Source organism: Antedon mediterranea, chromosome 2, assembly GCF_964355755.1.
Source record: "Antedon mediterranea chromosome 2, ecAntMedi1.1, whole genome shotgun sequence".
Lineage (NCBI taxonomy): Eukaryota > Metazoa > Echinodermata > Crinoidea > Comatulida > Antedonidae > Antedon > Antedon mediterranea.
In genome coordinates, this window is record NC_092671.1 from 15,485,470 (window position 1) to 15,506,829 (window position 21,360).

The 21,360-nt window shown below is 32.1% G+C and overlaps 1 protein-coding gene across 1 annotated transcript; it reads left to right on the plus strand.

The window, feature by feature from the left end:
* LOC140040549 (uncharacterized) lies at positions 1-18,915 on the plus strand. Its single transcript, XM_072086576.1, has 11 exons — positions 1-380; positions 8,263-8,297; positions 8,917-8,986; positions 11,510-11,674; positions 13,411-13,556; positions 14,468-14,593; positions 15,538-15,640; positions 16,087-16,179; positions 16,651-17,022; positions 17,523-17,612; positions 18,060-18,915. The coding sequence occupies exons 1-11, from the start codon at positions 305-307 to the stop codon at positions 18,146-18,148; spliced, it is 1,365 nt and encodes a 454-aa protein (XP_071942677.1). The 5' UTR covers positions 1-304; the 3' UTR covers positions 18,149-18,915.
* The last annotated feature ends 2,445 nt before the right edge of the window (positions 18,916-21,360 follow it).

The window sequence follows — 21,360 nt, forward strand, 5'->3', positions numbered from 1 at the left end:
TGTGCGATTGACGCATCTAACGACTGAAAGGAACAGAAGAAAATCAGAATAGCAAAACAAGTCACATGCGACGACGAATGAATGTTGGACGTCTAGGTAGATTACGGCAGCTCATTAGATAGATAGAAAGCAACGAACGAAGACGGGACACAAGACTTACAATAGGAAAGATAAAGATACAAGAGATTCACTGGTTATAATATATAGGTGCCAAGTCCAACACAACGCTACAAAATAGGAATATTCATTGTCGTATACGTTCTTGTAAATATTTGACGTTTGTAGCAAAAGAAACATTGACAACATGTACCAAAGTGATGTGAAACGATTTATATGGATCTTGGTTTTAGTGGCAGTTACATACTCAGCACCGGCTCGTGGTACGTTCATATTTTCGGATAAACATATTTTTACATGTCATTTGTGTTTTTAAGCTCTTCCATGTATAATATTTACATGAATTTAGATAGCATATATCGCTCACCATCCCTTTGTGGTCAAAACCACAGCGTAAACACGCCGCTTAAGCAATTGGATCCAACGGCTTAACGTATTTCTAAAGGACGCGGTAGTAGGTACTACCAACTGGGCGTAAAACCAATTTACACATATTTCTCGTGCACAATACTAGTAAAATGTATAGCTTTCATTTCCAAAGTTGTATAAACATCGTATGAGAATAATGTCTATGGTGCTATGATAATTTTAATATATACGATGTAATGTAACATTGTAATAATTTAACTGATATGACTTGGTGTTTATTGTTAAACTCGTGGTATGCTAAATGATACAATAATAAGCGACGGTAATAAATTGATTTAATAAATAATAATAATAATAATAATAATAATTTATTTGGAAAACGCTTTTTGAACAGCGGCACACATAATAATGGTGCATCCTTAAAACAATTAAACATACAATATAAAAATATATGAGTATAAAAATAAAGATAGACTAGATTAAAACTGTATTTTAAAGATTAAAAACTGTATTTTAAAGATATGTTGTCCCTCTTAAAAAAATAATGTTTTTGTTGAGTATGCCATTCTAACAGTTATTCACTTTGACCAAAAACTGGATCGAAAAAAATATATTTACATGAAAAAAATTTAATTAAAAGCAAAAAATACTTAAATTGTCTGTCATACAGTGGTTTTTTGGTTAAAATTAACCGTTTCTTTTGTCTTTTTATTATACTTATTTGTTTTCTACAGAAGTGAGTAACCGCAAAATGGTCTATTTAAAGTCTGATTTTATTTATCTTCATTGTTCCTGTTTTTGGGGACAATACATTTTAAATGTAGATGTATAATGTTATCATAGACTATATTGTTATGTTTCCACAATAATAAATTATTTATTTTTCTTGAAGGGATATAATATGTTAATTTCACCCCTATACATTAATTATGACAATCGATCTTAATAAATTATTATTTAAATAACCACAAACCGGATAATGGTATTTGGATGTTTAATATTAATATAATAATATAATACAACATTTATAAATATCTCCCATTGAAGTACTTAAAATTATCTTTAACCCAATCTTTAGAAATGTATTCATTTTTGTTTTTAAATAGAAGCTTTAGATATAAACTGTTATTTAAAATGAAATTTAAAACGAGGTAATGAATCACAATTTCCATCTTGTCGTCGGTTCAATTGTGTCCAATGCCTCATATTAATATTTGTTGTTTTGTGTTCGAACAACGGTTTGAACAAATAATGTAGACATAAATAATTTCAAGATAAAGATCATATCCTCTTAGTATATTTATTGATTGTTTTGCGAGCCTGCGAGGTAATTTGTCTTCGCTTGTTTAATAGAAGTACATTATTACATTTAGGCGTTAATCAAGTCGGAATTGATGTACGCATTTATGAAAATGCATTTGAAAAGATAATATGTACCTTAGCTCTGGGGGTTGCTAGGTTATGTGTTGCAGATAATGAGAGATGTTTTCTTCATGTGTTTTATACCATGAATATTAAAAGTACATCATCATTCAAATGTAAATAATTCAACGTTCGGCTAGCTTGCATTATGTCTAAACCTTGGCGCGATAAAAATTGTTACATTTTTTGTACGCACTTGTTACCTTTTATAATATAATGCAACTGACTAGACATGCTTCAATAACTTGATAATTAGCGCTTAAAACGCGTAGAATTGCGTATAACGGTAGCCTAATCACGGTATACAAAATGGCATTGAAACGAATTCGTATGGAAATTTATTGATGTAAGTCACGTCACGTATTAACGACAAGTATTCCATCTTTTCAACACGTGCATTCTCTGTGTTAATGATTCTTATATCACAACGTACAACAGCCATGACCTGTAATAATATTTAATTCCTTTATTTAATCTATAATTATATGCGCTGCTGGCGTTTTGTAATTTTATTCTGTTTGGAAAAGGCCTCCTACTACTACAATGTATACGTATCTTAATTATTGTCAATACCACAATCACAACCATCAATTCCGTCATCGTTATCTTAATCATTTTCAATATCACCATCACAACCATCATCTTCCGTCATCGTTATCTTAATCATTGTCAATATCACCATCACAACCATCATCTTCCGTCATCGTTATCTTAATCATTTTCAATATCACCATCACAACCATCATCTTCCGTCATCGTTATCTTAATCATTATCAATATCACTATCACAACCATCAACTTCCGTCATCGTTATCTTAATCATTGTCAGTATCACTATCACAACCATCATCTTCCTTCATCGTTATCTTAATCATTGTCAATATCACCATCACAACCAACATCTTCCTTCATCGTTATCTTAATCATTGTCAATATCACCATCACAACCATCATCTTCCGTCATCGTTATCTTAATCATTATCAATATCACTATCACAACGATCATCTTCCTTCATCGTTATCTTAATCATTGTCAATATCACCACCACAACCATCATCTTCCTTCACCGTTATCTTAATCAATGTCAATATCACAATCACAACCATCATTTTCCTTCATCGTTATCTTAATCATTATCAATATCACCACCACAGCCACCATCTTCCTTCATCGTTAGCTTAATCAATGTCAGTATCACCATCACTAACATCATAATAATAACAATTAACAGTTTATTATATAACAATCTTCGTTTCTTTCTCATGACGATCAAAGCATATTGATCGAAACGTCGAGAAACTCAACAGTTCCTTTTCAGAACTAACATACGTAGTGTATCACAAATTTCAATCTTCGTTCCATATTTTGTTCATTTTCTTCTTATTTCGATTTTACCTCTTCATTTAGAACTCGTCATGTTCATGATTTTATTCGTTTACTACTATAGCACAATTTATTAATTCTCTGTCATCGTTGCGTACATAACTTTAATACTTGTACATATTATTTCAATCAAGATTATCTCCGAGTGTGTATATAAAAAAGGCGGATTGCTTGCCTCTCTCATGGTTCGATTTTTTTATTGTCAACATCTGTCACTAAAATATATAAGAATTCCAATGTTTAATATGTATATTTGTCAGCGTAGACTGTGTGATAATCTGACTGGCTTTGATGTGTTTCAACTCTTCATTCATTTTTTTAATACTCTTTCTAGACTAGAATATTTTGTTTAAATAATATTCCAACAAAATGAATGATTATTTCAATATGTACGTCTGTTCTTATTATGTCTTATGTTTCAACGTTGAATTTCTACGATAATATAGTCTACAGTAAGGCGTACGTTCATGATAATGTTGTCGTGCAGGAAAAAGAATATTATGATTTATTTGTAACTACAGTATATATTCAGAGAGATACCTTCCTGTTAAACCATGTATTAGCTAGCCTGCCTTCTGCGATTACGCAATCGACAATAAATATAAAACAGGCTTTTACTAAAGTAATGGCGTTACCACAATACACTTAATAATAATAACAATAAAACATAATATTTTTATGTACAGCAGTTATTAAGAATAAATAAAAATCAATGAATAAAAAAATCAATACTATTGAATGAAAAAAAAACTAATCGATGTAAAACGTCATCTATTTGTAACTTAGTTTTAATGATGTAAGTATTTTGATCGCTTAAGCGTGGTTCCCACTAGCGACGCAACGCAAGGACGTAAAGCAACGCAAGTGAATTGACCAATCACAACCGATGGCTTATTTGCTTGTGATTGCTAACTATCTATAACTTCGCTTGTCATTGGTTAAAACGCTTGCGTTGCGTTTACGTCCTTGCGTAAAGTGGGAACCAAGCTTTAATAATTTTATTAGATGCACGGTATATCTTAATAATAAGAAAATACTAACTTGAAATAAACCTCTGTTCACACACAATTCAAAATGTTTGTTATGTTTAGGAGATACAATAATGAATGAGGAAACGCGATATCATTGATTGACCGGCAAGAAATTGGTTACTGCTATCTTATTGAATATCTCATTGAATACTGGCAATTAATTTATTTGTTAATCTTAATTTTTATCAGAATTGTTGAATTAAGTTTGGAATTTAAATAAACTCTGTTAAGCATGTCTACTTCATAGAATTATACAGCCGGGGGCTTACTGTTGTAGCGTTTTCATGGGTTATTAGGCTAACCATTTTAGTATGCGTGTTTTTAATTATCATTAATATAATATATATAGATATATTATTAAATATTTCTATTTATTACCTGGCACCTCATTAATAATAGATATTTTGTTTTGGTATTACGTGTTTGCGTGCCTGTATGTTTACTAACGTTTACTTCACACACACACAGAGCTTGAGAAAAACGAATACCATTGTTCTGATCATCAACCGATTCCCTTTTTCCAAATTGACTCATTATTTAATGCCTTAGCTTGAATAGACATTGATAATAATGCAAGGAAATAAAATAATCCAAAAAAATGTTAAAAACACATTTAACAGATACACTAATTATTATGGGAGAAATAAGCAATGTGTCATGGCAAAACCTGTACAATGCATCTACGCCACCAGAGCGCGCTAGAAAACTAGCATGAAACCATCACAGAAAAATAACAAATTAATAATAATTTTAATTATTTTCTCAGCTTGATGCTAAAAAACACGTTTCTACCTTAACACGAAACATGAAAACACACGCCGTCAAGACAAGTCGTGTGAATTAACGCTGTACGTGTTTTATGAATTTATGTAGAGGACTACAATACCGTATAATTGGAATTAACGTGTAGTGGTTATTGGCCATTACCTGCCGACATACTACAGCTTTAATTAGCATTGAATTCGCCATCGTTCTAATTAACATTTAATTTTAAAGCAGAAAATACTAAAGTATTGCCGTTTTGTGATTGACGCGATAGTAACGCATTTAATTTAAGAAAGTAATGCGATATTATTACGATCGCATTTAATACCATGTTGTCTGAATAGTTTCTGTTCATTTATTTATATGTTTGGAACTGACTAATTAGGTATAATATAACGTTAACGATAAAATGATTCACCAGTCAATGTACTGTTACTTTTATTTAGAAATGATTCGGTCTAATTGTCTGTCTCTTCGAAACTGGTTATTGTTGCGTAAAACCAAATTTGTCACTAAACGACTCAATTCGGTGTCGACTTCGTTGAATAGAACAGTCCATCTTTAAGACATGTCTTTTATCCATGTAAGCCTATTTGTCTTCCTTTAACGACGACAGTTTTAACTGAAATAGTTTTCTGTTTGGTATATTCAATACCATCAGTACCGTCGGTCGCATCATAGTCTTTGATGTTCATTATATCAAATTCACTTCTAATTTCCTCATGAAAAGCAATCAATACATACATCTCTATAGTGACCTAGGCAACGAATAACCGTTGATTGAACGGAACACTCGTATTAGTTTCCATGTATTAGTTTCGATCATTACACAAAAACGATACAGCATTTTATTGATGATCGTCGACCTGACGTCAGGGACAGCATTTACGTGAGCCTAATTCATATCAGTGACTTGAGCCCCAGGCATAAATTTTCCATGAGGGTGTATAACATAACATTTCTAGCAATCAATTGTCTTAATGGAGACACTTGAACGTTATGTCCCCGTAGCTATAAAGCAAACATTCTCTTTGCTGCCCACGCTTTACGCAAACACGTAGATGATCGTCTGATTGCGTGTATATCGCGATGTTGAGTATACACGTCAATGGTAACTTCAGAATGCTCATTTGAATGCAGTGTGTCTTCTGAAAAGTATATATTTTAAACTACTTCTTATATCAAGGAATTATTCATTTATCAACCTTCAACAGCTCTCGTCAGTAACACACCGAGAACCATAATCGTTGACGCGCTATCTGAACTTTACAGCGTTTGTGATAACGCGTCAGTCGTTTGTGCAAACGCGTCATGTCACTGCAAATATTACTATAAATGTATGGTTTAATGATAGCTTATGGAACGTCTCTTTGAGATATTTTAATTTTAAGAAACCGTTTCTCATGATATTTCCTACTTTCTTTTGGTCATACTAACTCCGTGCCAAAATTTGATGTTTATCGTCTCTCTATCTTCTCTTTAATTTGCCCTTTTTTCTGCTCTAGTCTTCTATTTCCCATGACATTAATTCTGCTCTAGTTTATTGATTGCATTTATAGCTGGCAGTGCACTTCCTAAATCCATCTTACATTAAAGATAATGTAATTTACTATTTATATTTTAACCTGTTAATTGCAACTGCGAAACGTTCGAGATGTAATCCTACTCTTCTATTGAACGTCATATATTACAAACTGATGTATTCTGTTATTATTATTTAAACTTAAAATTAATTTGTTCATTTTTAAAATATTATCACAATTAAGATGTAAAATATAGAATACTGTTGTATATTACAATTTTTTAGGATGGATAAAAGAAAGAATTTTTGAATGAAAGCCAATGAGGGGTTTATAAGAAATGATTGTTTGCACTTTTTAGTATTTAACATTTTACACAGAAGCGTAGGCATAAATTTAATATGTTGTTCAGAATTCACACGTACGAGCAGTACAAAGTACCCACATCATGTTAAATTCGTTTGTAACAACAACGATGGCCTGTCACAAGTGCATAACATACGCCGATCCAGTTTGTCACGTATTTATACCGTTATGCATTAGGCCATTCTATAAATTAGTAAATAACTAGCGCCATCACAAATCTTAGCTTCAAGGCGTCACAAATCTTAGCTTCAAATCGCCTCGGAGAAAAGATCACTAATATTTCTTAAAATTAAGCATAAAAAGTCTTCCAGAAACGACTAAAATAGCTGTATAGAATAAAAACAATTCTGTATTTTCAAAGTAGATGATTAGATTTAAAAATAAATATTTAACGATAGTTTTTACCGAATAATAATTGTGCCTACATTGTTGGCCTACGCAATTCTCGGTTTACGAAAACCACGACTTAAAAAATCACATTATAAATAGATTCTTCAGAAGTATGATGACAAATTTCAATTACACATTAATACAGCTAAATTGCTTTTCAACTGAACGAAAATAACATTTCCTTATACTTTTGACATTGAAATCTTTTATCCGCAAGTGATCAGAATGATAAATTAGTACCTGAGGATAATGTATTACAAATGTGTTGATGATGTTAATGCTTCAGTTTGACCTTTTAACAAACTTCCTCATGTTCATGCTACATAATAATAAAATAAAATAAATAAATAAATATGAATGAATGATAGCTTTCGGTTTTTTTATGAGAAGAGTACTACTCTTGTGATAAAAAAAACCCTGAAAGCTTTCCGATGTCTAGTAGACAGATATCGGAAAGCTTTCAGAAAGCAGAATTTGAAAGTTAGGGTTTTGTAAGAACAGTTTGAAGAACATATTGATGCAGATTTTATTTTTTAATCTGAGCACTAAAAATGCATCTTTATAGATCCTACGTGGTTTGTAGGTTTTTAAACTAATTGGTGTGTCTTTGTCTGTTCGTCGCAAACTGCGTCTGTATTTTGTATATCAAAATGCATCTTAACCATTTAATGTATACTAACGGTATGATACTCACCCTGTAAGTGAACGGTCGCAGGTTCGAATCCCGCCAGAGACAATTTTTCATTTCTAAAAAAAGTACGGAACTTTCGCCGATGAGCTATGCTCGACGCGATTATGAGATCATGTTCCGAATTTGAGCACTATATTTCTATATAATTTGACAGTATTATATATACAGTATAGTATTCATATATAACTTACTTTTATCTATTTTCAGATGCATCTGTTTCGAAACAACTCGATGACCAAGAAGTATGTATTACTTGTTATTTATAAAATAACTTTTTATACAAACTATTTCATTGTGTTAAACTTTGAAGTTGCAAAAGATATTCGAATTTGACAAAACTAGACTAAACAGTATTAATTCAAGTATACAATTTGGCTGCCGTACTTTTGTAGAACACAGTAGATCATGCGATAATCACTTCTTTAATTAATGTCAATTAAAATAGCGAATTGCGTCATCTACTGAGCTATGAAACCCAGAGGAATGCATAACAATTTAAGACATGATGCCGCGATCTTAAAATAGATTCCCAATTGATATACTATACAGACAATTAAGATTAAATGAGCTTTTTTTATATCTTTTATTATCAAAAGTAAATTGATATTCTTCATGGCAAAGACATATGGCTGCTAATTTTTAAATACCAGTGTAAATTCCGCACACAGTAATATACGAATATGAAATACATTTTACTACAATGTAAATAATCATTTTGATTATGTACCCAACCCGTTTACTCCTGTTCGTGTGAATATTAAAAGAAAAGGATTCGATTGATAAATATTAGCCTGATTGTGGCGCATGTTTCTCTCTGTTCATTGCCTATATTTTATGTGTTTATTTTATGATTCTTTTCAGACAAACAAAGATATGAGTAAAGATGAGCAAGTTCTTGTCACTAAACCGCCGTCGTCTGAGGAAAATACAGGTAGGCCTACTCCTAGTCTAATTAATAATATAGGTAGGCCTACTCCTAGCCTAATTAATAATACAGGTAGGCCTACTTCTAGCCTAATATATAGTACAGGTAAGGCCTACTCCTAGCCTAATTAATAATACAGCTATAGGCCTACTCCTAGCCTAATTACCATTACAGGTAGACTTACTCCTAGCATAATAATACGGTACTACAGATATAAATTTATAGCCGGACGCGAAGATTGGTTTTGTAAGCATTGAATACGATGTATAAATTAGATTATATTTATATATTTCATGTGTAATTTTATGTACGGCTACGCCTATAACTGGGTAGGCCTACGCATATGGATTATTATTTGCTAGTCATTGCGACTTTCTTGTAACCAGAATCAATTTGAGGGCGGATACGTCCGCTTATTTTATAATGATAAAAAAAAGAATAAAATGATGGCAATTTTTCATAAACGCGACAAGCTATCTTGCAAACCAGGTAAACTGCGTATAATTTTTACAATTATTCCGAATGCAAACAATACAATGTAATAGTAAACAACTTGTGTGAATGCTGTCCTATTTTATTTAATATTAGAACTTAAACATTCGTTTACACGCGGTAACCACAATTCGAATTCTACGTTTCAAGCGAAGAATATAACTTCTTATTTTTAAATTCAATATTATGCGATGAGAAAAAACTGCCTTCCCTCGCCTACTTGCTGTGTTGAATTTCTATTATCAATACATTAATAAATGGCGGCATTAGTACATCATGCATGACAACTTAATGATGGCTACTGTATTATCTAAATTCTTAAATGATACAGTAGAGAATAATTACAGCAAATTTATGAAAGTGAAATTGTTTAGATATATTGCCTTAATACTACATGTAGAAAAACAAGGTCAAGTAGTCTGAAAATATTATGATAACACATAGGCCTACGATTAAAATATCGTGATCAAGTTGTTACTGTTACATGATTTAAACCACAAATTGAATAAGATGACATGTCATCGTTAAATAAAATAACAACAATATTCAATATATTCTTTTTATGAATTGTTAAGAATATCAATGTATGTCCTGATGTGTAGACTTAATGCAAGCAAAAATATTTTAATCTCAACGATTATAAGCAATGTCTTAGTTAAGTCGAAGATGCTCTCCAGTTGGAATGCCATCCTGAGATGAGTAGTAGTAATTTTGTTTATTTTATTTATTTCATTTATATGTAATTTACTTTCTATGGACCAGAGTTTCCGAAATAAAAGATTGAATGAATGAATGAATGAATAACAACAAAATGTGTTTACGTTCCGAAAAGTTTTCCATCAAAACACATTATTCCTTTTAATATTAATAGTAGGTCTACATTTGTTTACGTTTTAGTTATTTATTTATATCTATATTTCTTATACATATTTGAGATTTCTTATCTCAATACAGAAACGTATACAAATACAATTAACACACATAAAAATAGTAGGTAAGTAGGTAAATGAACCAAAAAAATGACAGTCAACTATATCAACAAGTTATTGATTTACTAAAAATAAAATAATTGTAATGTGTAGGTGTATACAGATTCGTATTCATACTCATCTGAAAATGTTGTTTTCCTGTTTTGTTTTCTCCTCGATTTGACACCAGAGTGGTGAACAATGAACAAATGGTAGAATGTGCTAACATGCTCCGTTGTAATGGTTAATAGCCATAACCAATAATTGACATTTAAAAAAAAACTCAAATTAAACTACGCAATGCTTTTTACCGTCGGAATGCAATTTTCTTCAAATTTGAATAAGATCACTTTAAATTCGAGATTAATCTACGGTACGTCATATGTAACATAGATAGTTTCTCCAATTCTTTTATATCTGTTATTGTCAACATTCACTTCAACCATTTCCTTTATTTATTGACATACGATGATTAAAAACGCTCAACAACGTCATAATGACGTCAGTCGGTTTATTTTTAGCTCTTAAATTTCTTAATCGTTATAATTGCAACAGCCTATGTACTCGAACGACCCTTGACCATTGGTTATTGATTGTAACAAACAAAATTGAATACGGTAAATGCGGCGGAGCATCCGACTCGCGCAGCTGCTACTGATGGGTGATATATGAAATAGATGTAAAGAAAATAGTTTTACGTCTGCGTACGATAGATCAAGATCACATCATATGACATTCAAGAAAGACATTAAAATGAATTAAAATGTTTCAATAATTGATCTTTTTCTTGGATATTCACATTGGAAATGTAGAATATATTTTAAAAAAGAATTAGGCCTATATCAACTTATCCAAATAATGTACTTAGGTCTATTGGTCAATGATATAATTATGTGTCTTGGCCTAAGTTATGGGAAGGTGTGGTCATCATAGACGCCTAACTGTACTTTTAAAAATCATAATCTAAGTATCTGTGTAGTGTTTACTTACCCGATAACCTATTACAGTATTTAGGCCTATACCTTAACTCAATTATAATAAATGTTTTTCTTTTTCTAATCTGTAACAGATAATAACCCAGCCTTACAGACAGCAGCAGAAAGCTCAGAAGAACAAGGTGCAAAATCAGAAGAAGAATCAGAGAACAAAGAAGTTGTAGATTACCAAACGATCCAGAAGGATAGTGACAGTAAAGTAAGAAAAGAAAAACAGGAAAATGAAGTTTTTGATCAAAGTAAGTATTTTAGTTAGATAAAACTAGAATATATAATAATGATATAAATTTTTGTTTGTTTCTTGTGAATCGTAAATTCATAATAATAACCATAATAACGTGTAGGTCTATAGTGTAGTGATTTTTACAACAAACAAAATTAATTATAAAATTGGAGTAATGATAAAAAAAAAAAATATTGACTATTAATTGATTGACTATTATTGAAAAAATTAAAAAGTTGAATAATAAAATACTGAATAAATACAATGTTTTATTAGAGGATAGTAATATATTGATCTTGCTTGTTTTTGTGTCCATTAAAAAAAACCTTTTGGAGTGAGCATCGGCGTCAGTCCACATACTCCGTGTAGATAATGTCCACATACTCCGTGTAGATAATGTCCCAGTTCGAAGCGCCCTTAACGTAACATTTATTATTGAAAATGATGATAGTAATAACAGTGAGTTTCTATTAAAGTGATACGTGCTGCTCAGTAAAAGCGTGTCATCTAATGTAAAGCGTAGGTTATTTGAGTGGGCACGGTGCGGAATATTACTAACGCTAAATGTATCTTAATTTCATTCAAATTCCCCATTATTTTCATTTAGTAAACTAAATCTTTTCCAATATTATACTGCATATGCCTAAGGTATAGTCATAAATAAGATTCATGTATCGCCCTTAGTAACATATTTCGATATTCGAGATGAATCGCCGAATTGATTACATGATTTGATAATATAATAAAGGTAATATAACAAGGTATACATTCCAAAATAATTATATAAGATTATGAGAACGATTTTGTATCTTACTTATTAATACACAGATATGGCGCCGGGTCACATTATCTCCATATCATTGTACAGTACTGCACTCTTTTTTCATCTTATATACTTTGTAGATGTATTTTGAATTGATGTTAAATAAACGATTCTACAATCATTAATTAAATGCTCATTTATGTTGTTAAATGTCGTCTGCTAAAGCATAGGCTTTAGCAATCAGCGTTACGTGACATAGCGTTAGGTTAATGTCGTTAGAACATTTCGAGATGCATGCGTCAGTACGAATTAATCACACCATATCACGTTTTGTATGTAATTATACATTTTAGTTAGCTCTTGTTTTCAACTTCATTCCTAATAACACCATCTTTGATATTGATTGTACTGTAATTAAATGCTAATATATTCAATCAGTTCCTCTTCTCAATGTAAAACTATAAATAGATTTGCAAAGAATCTATGTAGGGCCTAAGCCCGAATATTCAAAACCTACACGCGAGATTATTATTTTTGCATAAAATTGCTCGAATACAATTTTGTTATCTATATTTCATGGCAATAGTGAATCTATATTAAGTGATGTATATTTTAATATAACCTCTGTCTATTTTTTAAATACTTTAACTTTTTATATATGTCAAATATTCAAAATCGAAAAACACAAACAAAATTTTAGGCTGCAGTGAAAGTTGTTGACAATGAACGTTGATATAGATTATTGTAACAATTGTAAGGTATAAAATAAAAGTGAGTGAATCTCACAAAAGACAAAAAATGCCTAAAATGAGAATAAAATAGAATTTAAAAAAAAACAACATTTTTACGAAAGAATAAAATTGTTCGCGTTTGTACAGTACATTCAGAAAGAGGAATTCTCGTTACGCTCCTATTCAATATTTTTTCATAGGCCTAGCTATTGATTTCTGTTAGACCTAAGTTTATTAATTCATTTTTTTAATAAAAAGAACAACCTCCTGTGCTCTCAGACGAAGAAGCTGACCAGTTGATGATGTTAATGAGCGACCCAGTTGCAATTGCAGAATATCTGGCCGTTAGTGGCGACATAGTTGGTTTTCTGGAAGTTCTCGATACACTTCAGATGAATGGCTTTGTAAGTAACGCATCTTTATCATTATCCAGTCCGCCCATGCTGGCTAGGTTTTAGGTCTGAAGCTATTTTTTCAAGAAGTGAGCGTTTCTTGAAGCCACATCTTATTTTTGGTAAGACTTCTAAACGTTGCGACCGATTGACTTGCGAGCTGCGCCAACTTGTGCCCCCTACCTAGGGAATTGTAGTTCATATTGTAGCGATATAACTATACAACAGACTATAGACTACTCCTTGATTACTTTGTGTTTAATTCAAACATGAAATTGAATTTCGTTTTAAATCTTTCGTATGACTTTTTTCGAATAAGTTGTTCGTTCAATAGTCTCACCGCAGTCGCGTAATGGATTGTCATGATCATGTTTAGGGCTAGCTAAGGGCTGGCAACTGTATCTGCAAACGTAATGATTTCAATTCATAGCGTGGTGTCAAAGCCTTTGCAAACATTAAAACTGTAGCACCATTTTGTTAAACACCACCGTAGAGAATTAAAATGTTTAAGATTACTTGATTTTGTTTACATTGTTATTTTACATCTCTGTTATGATGAGTTGTGAAATTATCCACATTGGCCTAATTAGAAGCACTAACGTGCGTTATTAAACAATTTGTTGATCTATGTTTTCTGAACTTACGTCAACAAGACGTTAAATGATGGCGCATGGATAAAATGAATGATTGATGTAAACGGCGTTTGGCACCGGTGCGTTTGGCGGTACAACTTAGATTTTAGGTCGTTTATTAAAGGTCGCCTATTAATTAAAATTATATAAGGTAAAAAACAAATTGATAGTTTATTGAAATAAATTGTACCATTTACGTAGGCTACAATGAAAAGTCGTTAATTCTAATATAGACTCGCGTATGTTCATCATTATAGTGAGTATTACAGTTGATTTGTTTATTTTGTTTAGATCGATGGTAAAGTAGTAGATCGACTGAAGAACGAGGTCTCGAGTGAACTCGATAGGCTGCTAATTGAAAAAGATGCCGAAGAAAATCAGATGTATGAAAATGAGGTTTACCCAGCTCCGCCTCAGGTACTACATTGATATTAATTGTCTCATTGACAACAAGTCATCATTAATATCAGCTGATCCAGCTAATGAAACATCAGTTATCGAGGCCATTTATTCCATTGTTTACATAAAGAAGTTGATTCGGATTTTCCTTTTAGGTCATGAGAAATACTTAAAATGTATTGAACTGTATTTCTCTATGTGTTGGTGTATCATATCTTGTTAAATAACCATTTGATGAAAAGTGTAAAGCTTTGTCTACACTATCCAAATATGGACACGATGATGTCATGTCACTACCATATTTGGGCATATCACTACCATATTTGGCTTTATACAATGTGGTAAATTGACTCTGGAGTCCTCAATATTGTAGCCTGCAGTGACGATTACCATTTAATACCCACGTTAGCCCCACCCAAGAGTGGGCAAATACGACATTTCTTCGAAATAAACTAAAATCATCCGCATAAAGATATAGTTTAATTATGCAAGCACTTTGTTAACATCGTTGCTCGCAATCTTTTTGGATTCCTTATTTAATCTATCATTGTCAACGGCATTAATGCTATTTTACGAAAGTCATCGTTTTATTTTTATAATTCGTAGAAATTAGATTATGTATAAATCGGTGAGCTGTTAGTGAATTTGTGTGTATAGTGTTTGGTTATAGGAAACCTGATACTATTTTAATGGCTAATGCATTTTCAAATTTACACAACACACTCTTCGTGTCATGCGTTTTCATCAACTAACCAAACATAGCATTTGAAAGAGTTGACAAAATACACAATACAAGAAAATTATACAGTATCGTTTATGTTTAAAAGATGGACATTTAATATTGAATAACATCATTATTCTAATTAAACGGTAAATTATTTTGAACATATCATGAATTCAACGGATGTGGTCTGAAATGAAACAAAAATAGAATTCAATTTGTATTTCAATTAATTTTCTAGAATGAAGTATACATGGAAAATGAGATGTTAAACATTATCAAGCAAATAATGACGCTACCTGTTCTTACCCCAGGAGAAGTTTATCAAGCTATGCTATATGAAGGTAATTTAACAGCAGTTTAAATCTACCGAAAAACAACCAACGTTATTTCGGTATTATTTCGGTAATATCCTGTCCATACATAATACAAAAATTACCCTAAAGGCCAATTTACACAAACGAGCGGTAACGCGAATAAAAAATATAGAATCTATATCTATCTATCTATGGCCATTTTTCAGGATAGATGCAGATAGTACGTGGGACAAGCTAAGCAGTTTTTGGCTTGCCGTTAGCGCTTGTCCGTAAATCTTGCCTGTATAAAAGTCTTTGTGACACTCCCATTAAGGACACATCCGTGACACGAACAAGAGACAATGTTTTAACACTAAAGACCAACAACTATTCAAGGGAAACCTCTATTAAGTGAACACTTTGTTAAATCCTGAACGTATCTCCTTAACAGGTTTTATTGTAGTATTAAATGTAAAGTTTTATCGTTTTTACAGGAGCTTCTGATTTGGTAGCGTCTGTAGCAGGATTGGTATATCAGAGGATAATTGAAAGAGAAATAACGCCTGAAGCCGGCGTCAGTCTTGTAGGTATGTATTCGTGTGCCGAAGATTTAATAATATTAATAATGTATAACGTTGGATTAAGACATTATGATAACATCACGCTAGACGCTAAACAATTCTTTTTCACACACAAAAATGGTGTGGAGAAAAAAACATAATTGCGTCACGGCAAAATTCGGATACGATGTCATACTAATTATACGATGTAGGCCTACTGGTAAACTTAACGCATCCAGATTTTAAAGGAGTTACCTCACTTTTCATAGGAATAAACTCTACTACAGGGCCCGCCCCGGTCAGCTGACCATGCCGTTTTGTCCCCACCTTCAGAAGGCCATAATCTCTATGCTTATACCGTTTTCATGAATCTATGGCATTTAGTCATTTACTGTTACGTTTCTACGAGTTCTGACATCAAAAATGTTATTCATTAAAGTACAACTAATAGAGTAATACATATCAAACTAACTTTGTTGACATTTGTTTGATACATAGCCGCAGTGTTTCAACTCAGTCTACCAAACGAATACATTCCAGAGGACGTCACGGATGAAAGTTTCTACGAAGACGCGTTCCTCGACTACGTCTTAGAGACAATGTCGCAAGATGAAAACATGATCAATAATGACGTAATTGATAATGACGATGACAGCCAAGAAGAAAACGTTGAAGATATACCGCTTAAAAACTCTGCTGGAAAACAAATCGGAGAAGAACAAAAGGTGCATAGCTTAAAGCCATTGAAAACGAAGGAAGGAAAGACAATCGGGAAAGAGGTTCACGACGAATTTAATATCCAGGCAGAAGATGGCGGCGGTAGTTTAGAGGAGGAGTTACAAGATATCGTGATGGGTGACGGAAACCAGGGTAATTACTTACTGAGCATTCATATTTTTAACACTCATAGTGTCTCTGGAATGTGATTTGTTACAATACGTTTTTAACCTTGTTAAAGATTTGTAATGTTAGGCCTACTGTTTTATACTTTTTTGTCATTTTTAGTCCTTTGTATATGTATCTTTTAATCGGATTTGCTGACAACCGACATTTCTTTGTTTTTAACGAAGACAAATAAAATTTCTTGTATCTTGTGTCAAATGGTTTAACAAAATATAAAATGTAGTCTTCATGTTTGCTATGTAGGCCTATTCTGTATTTAAACATTGCTTGATGCCCTAACCAACATTTAAATTCTGTGTTAAAATAATGTTAACGCTACTAAAGCAAATGCTACATGCCTACAGAAGGGGTATACTGTATGTAAGCTGAAAGAAGGGCTGGGTTTAGGTGGTGGTATAATTTTAATTTGTTATCAGAACTCATGTAGGCCTATAACAATTGAATTTCTACTTTTATTTTGACTTCAGATACAAATGGAAAATCGTCATCGGAATCGGAAAATCTCGAAGGTTTTGGCTCAGGTGAATCGGAAATTGAGTATTTACTTGAAGGAAAAGGTACGCCTATTATTTGGAATTACATTCTAAATTTATAGTTTGTGTAACGGGCTTTGAAGGGTGTGGAGAAGTTGTGTATGCCTCACATGCGTCACAAAGGAGGGCGCCGTCCATTTCTTTATACGATTTTTTGTTGAACAAAACGGATTAAGATAGGACACAATTCCAAAAATTAGTCGTGTATAACTGTTATTTAATCCTTCGTATTTCTGATTGATAGGGCCCCCTGCTTTTAGAGAATTTTTGATTGCGCGACGCAAAGACTACAATCATCTGCGTCTACGGCAAACATAGTACCTTTTGTAAACACAATAAAGCTACGGTAACATAATGCCAAATTGGTTTGTAAATTGTAGTACCGTCTGTTTCTTTGACGCCTTTTCTAATCGAACACCTGACTCCATTTTATGTCTAAATGCATTTTTATTGTTTACATTATTCTTATAGATATGGAAGAGCTACCTGACATGTTGAAGATGAAGTTAAAGAATTACTTTAAAGCCGTAGATAATGCAAATTCCAAGCTACACAAGTAATCTCAAGCCGGACACAAACCTACGTCGTTTTATGTTGTAGTTAAATCATTATTCCGCCCAACCCTCTTGGTTATTCCTTATTGATTTTTTTTTATAAAAAGCTTTAAAAACATTTATCGATGAGTATTAGTAGTATAAATTAAGATGTTTCAGAAATTCCATTCAGAAATATCTAAAAACATATAAGATAAATTTTAACAGAAATCCGCCAATAGTTGTCGTTTACACATTTTGTACACATACTATACTGTATACATTTTTTTACGATGGTACCACAAGCGTGTCAGAATGCACATCTTTTAAAACTTAAAAAAAAATAAATATACAAAATTACTTCTTAGAAAGGGACAACTATAAACTTTTCATAAGTGGAAAAATACTTTTCTCAATTGGAACAATTGATACGATAGAGAGTTGCTTTGAATATCCCATTGCAAGTACAAATAGTAAGTGTATGATTTATTCAGAAGTGCAATTACAAAAGTTTCTCTTCTAGAGGAGCTAATTTCCACACCGTATTTCAATCATTGTTATGGCTGGTGCTAGTGTTATTGCTCAACTAACAGAAAGACGCTGACTTCGAACTAACCAACAAACTACAATTAACAGGGAAATACTAGATTTGAATTTTGTATAATTTCTGTTAACGACTTTTAAAAGGTTTAAACGTCTTACTAAGCAACATCAGTTAAATTATTATTGTATTTGTTTATTATTCATTACCTTGTATTGCTTTAACATTAAAGTTAACCAATGACATCTTTTAACTATTGTAGCTATAAATGCTGTATTGTACCGGTAATCATAAAATCAATTTGTGACGTCTCATTGTCGTCATTACGTCAATCGGCGTCATTACGGTCGCCGCGACGCATTATTGATATCAGTGAGAATCTCTTATTCAATGTATTTCGTGTCGTTTGGTCTGTAAATGTAATCTTTAATTATTTTTTTAAGACATACTCGAACTCTGTAATATAATTATTCATATCAGTGACTAGAATGTAGAAATCACAAGCGTTGGTTCCAGGAAAGGGAGTCCCTCTCCAAACTTTCTTATACCGGTCCTACCTTTCGTCGGTTGCTCGCAAAAATAACACGCCAATAATAGCGTTCGTTTCTTGTGTGTAAGGTTCCCACTTTGAAAGTGAATATGTACTGGCTTTAAACAGTTCACCGTGATCTATAGGCCTACCCACCGCACTCTCTTTCCTGGATATTACGTGATGCCTATAGTTAGTTAATAGTGTGCTACACATTACAAATACATTATGTAGTTATTTGGCCAAAACAATATTTGAAATATTCCTTAAATAATATGCTCATACGTAATACAGAGATTAACATGAACCTGCAGGGCCTGCAGTAGTAGGTTTATATAAAAAAACGCTCTCTGGCAAAACGTAAAATAATAACACAATGCTAAGATGTGACATATATGAAGGTATAGTAAACTCCATGGTAGGCTACATAGTAATGAAATATAGTATATCGATGTATGCTTACAGAATGCACGTCTTATTGCTTAATTATATTTGTGATGTTTTGTAAAGGAGAAATATAACTATTTTATGTAATATTGATCGATATATAGATTTTACCAAGGAATGAGAGTCACACTTCTACAGAACACGTGCTGATTGTCAAAATGTTTCAATTCAAATATCAACACGTGTTTACCGTTAAAACACGTGACGTGTGTGCCTTTAGGGATGATAAATAATGTTGCCAGAAAGTTTATGTAAAGTATATTTTGAAATTTAACTATAATGCTTTGCTATTTTTGGTGTATATAATTACATTTTTGATATTTCACTGAAGATTGTAATCGTTTTGGTGCAAGGTCTGTAAAATAAAACAAAAATCATGTGCCAGATATCAAATTTGGAAAAGTATTTAAATAGTCACTCGCAGTAGACAAATATGACGAACTTAGGAGGAAGTTTTTCATTAATTTCTACGAATTCAGATCTGTAAAGTTTTGCAACAGCAAGTTGAATGTTATCATATTGGTTTAACCGGATGCCTCTGTGTAGTACTTTCATCTGTCAAAGAAATTTATTGATTATAATTAAGCTCTACTTTCATTGTATATTATTATTCCAATTTGCCAAAAAAAATGAACGAATTTTGTCGATATCGACGAAATAGGTTGTGGATTGATCACGGGCCGAGTTAAATATTCATAAATATGGAAAACATAACTCCGAGTAGGGCCTAGTTTGGTAACACACAATAACTACAAAAACAATGGAAAGAGCTGATTATCAGTTATTAGTGAGGTGTGTTTGTGGGAGGGGATAATTATTAGCGTGTTGATGCATCGGCCTTTGTTTGTTTCATTTTCATAGCTGTGGCAGTGACAGTTAAATTGATATCTATGAGTATCTAACTCTAAGTTGGGTTGTAGAAATTGCATTAGCGCCCTCAAAAAGGTTATGAAGACAAGCGAATGAAGTGAAACACGTAATTCTTTGAGTGAACATAAATTATAATTGACTTCGCCTTTGTGCACCAATTGTGTACTGCTGTTAAATCATTAGTTTTTTTATAACATAGATAATAATAATGGTGATACAAATTTACTGAAAATCACATCTTCCTGTTGTTATCAGCCCCACAAAATCTACAACATGGTGACAAGTTACATTACACAACATTCACAAAACATTTTAAGCCTACATAAAAAAAACGCCGAAAAAGACAGACAAAACCAATTAAGTTACAATAAAGGTTTTAAAAATACTGTACTGTAGGCTATTCTACTTTTGTTACTTAATTATTTAAAATTTAAGTACAGTAACTTATAATTTAGAATTATTGCAAAAATAAGCCTACAAAGTGGAAACACACGTTTAATCGTTTAAAGATGTATTGTCCCTTGAAACACACAAAAAAATGAAGGTCAAAATATTCTAAATTTAAATTGGCCATATATAATTATAGTAATATTAAAGTTATTCACTTTAAGTCAAAAATTCGAGCCAAAAACAACAAGTTTACGTATAATTAACAGGTAAATTTAGTTTGATTACATTTCGTCTGGAAAATCGTCGCGAGCGAAAGTAAACAAAGACTTCAAACCACGAGTACGCATTATGCATGATGCTAATTAAGATTGTTTATTACAACTCGTCACGGTCACTCGTCAAGGTATTTTCACACAGATCGTAAGGAAGTTTTATGATTATGCATACAGAGTGGCCAAAGAG

Excerpts from the sequence above, each read along its gene's own strand:
- LOC140040549 (XM_072086576.1), top strand. The coding sequence starts at position 305 with ATGTACCAAAGTGATGTGAAACGATTTATATGGATCTTGGTTTTAGTG. Across the intron at positions 14,594-15,537 it reads TTTACCCAGCTCCGCCTCAG|AATGAAGTATACATGGAAAA; the intron begins GTACTACATTGA and ends TTAATTTTCTAG. Across the intron at positions 16,180-16,650 it reads AGCCGGCGTCAGTCTTGTAG|CCGCAGTGTTTCAACTCAGT; the intron begins GTATGTATTCGT and ends TTTGATACATAG.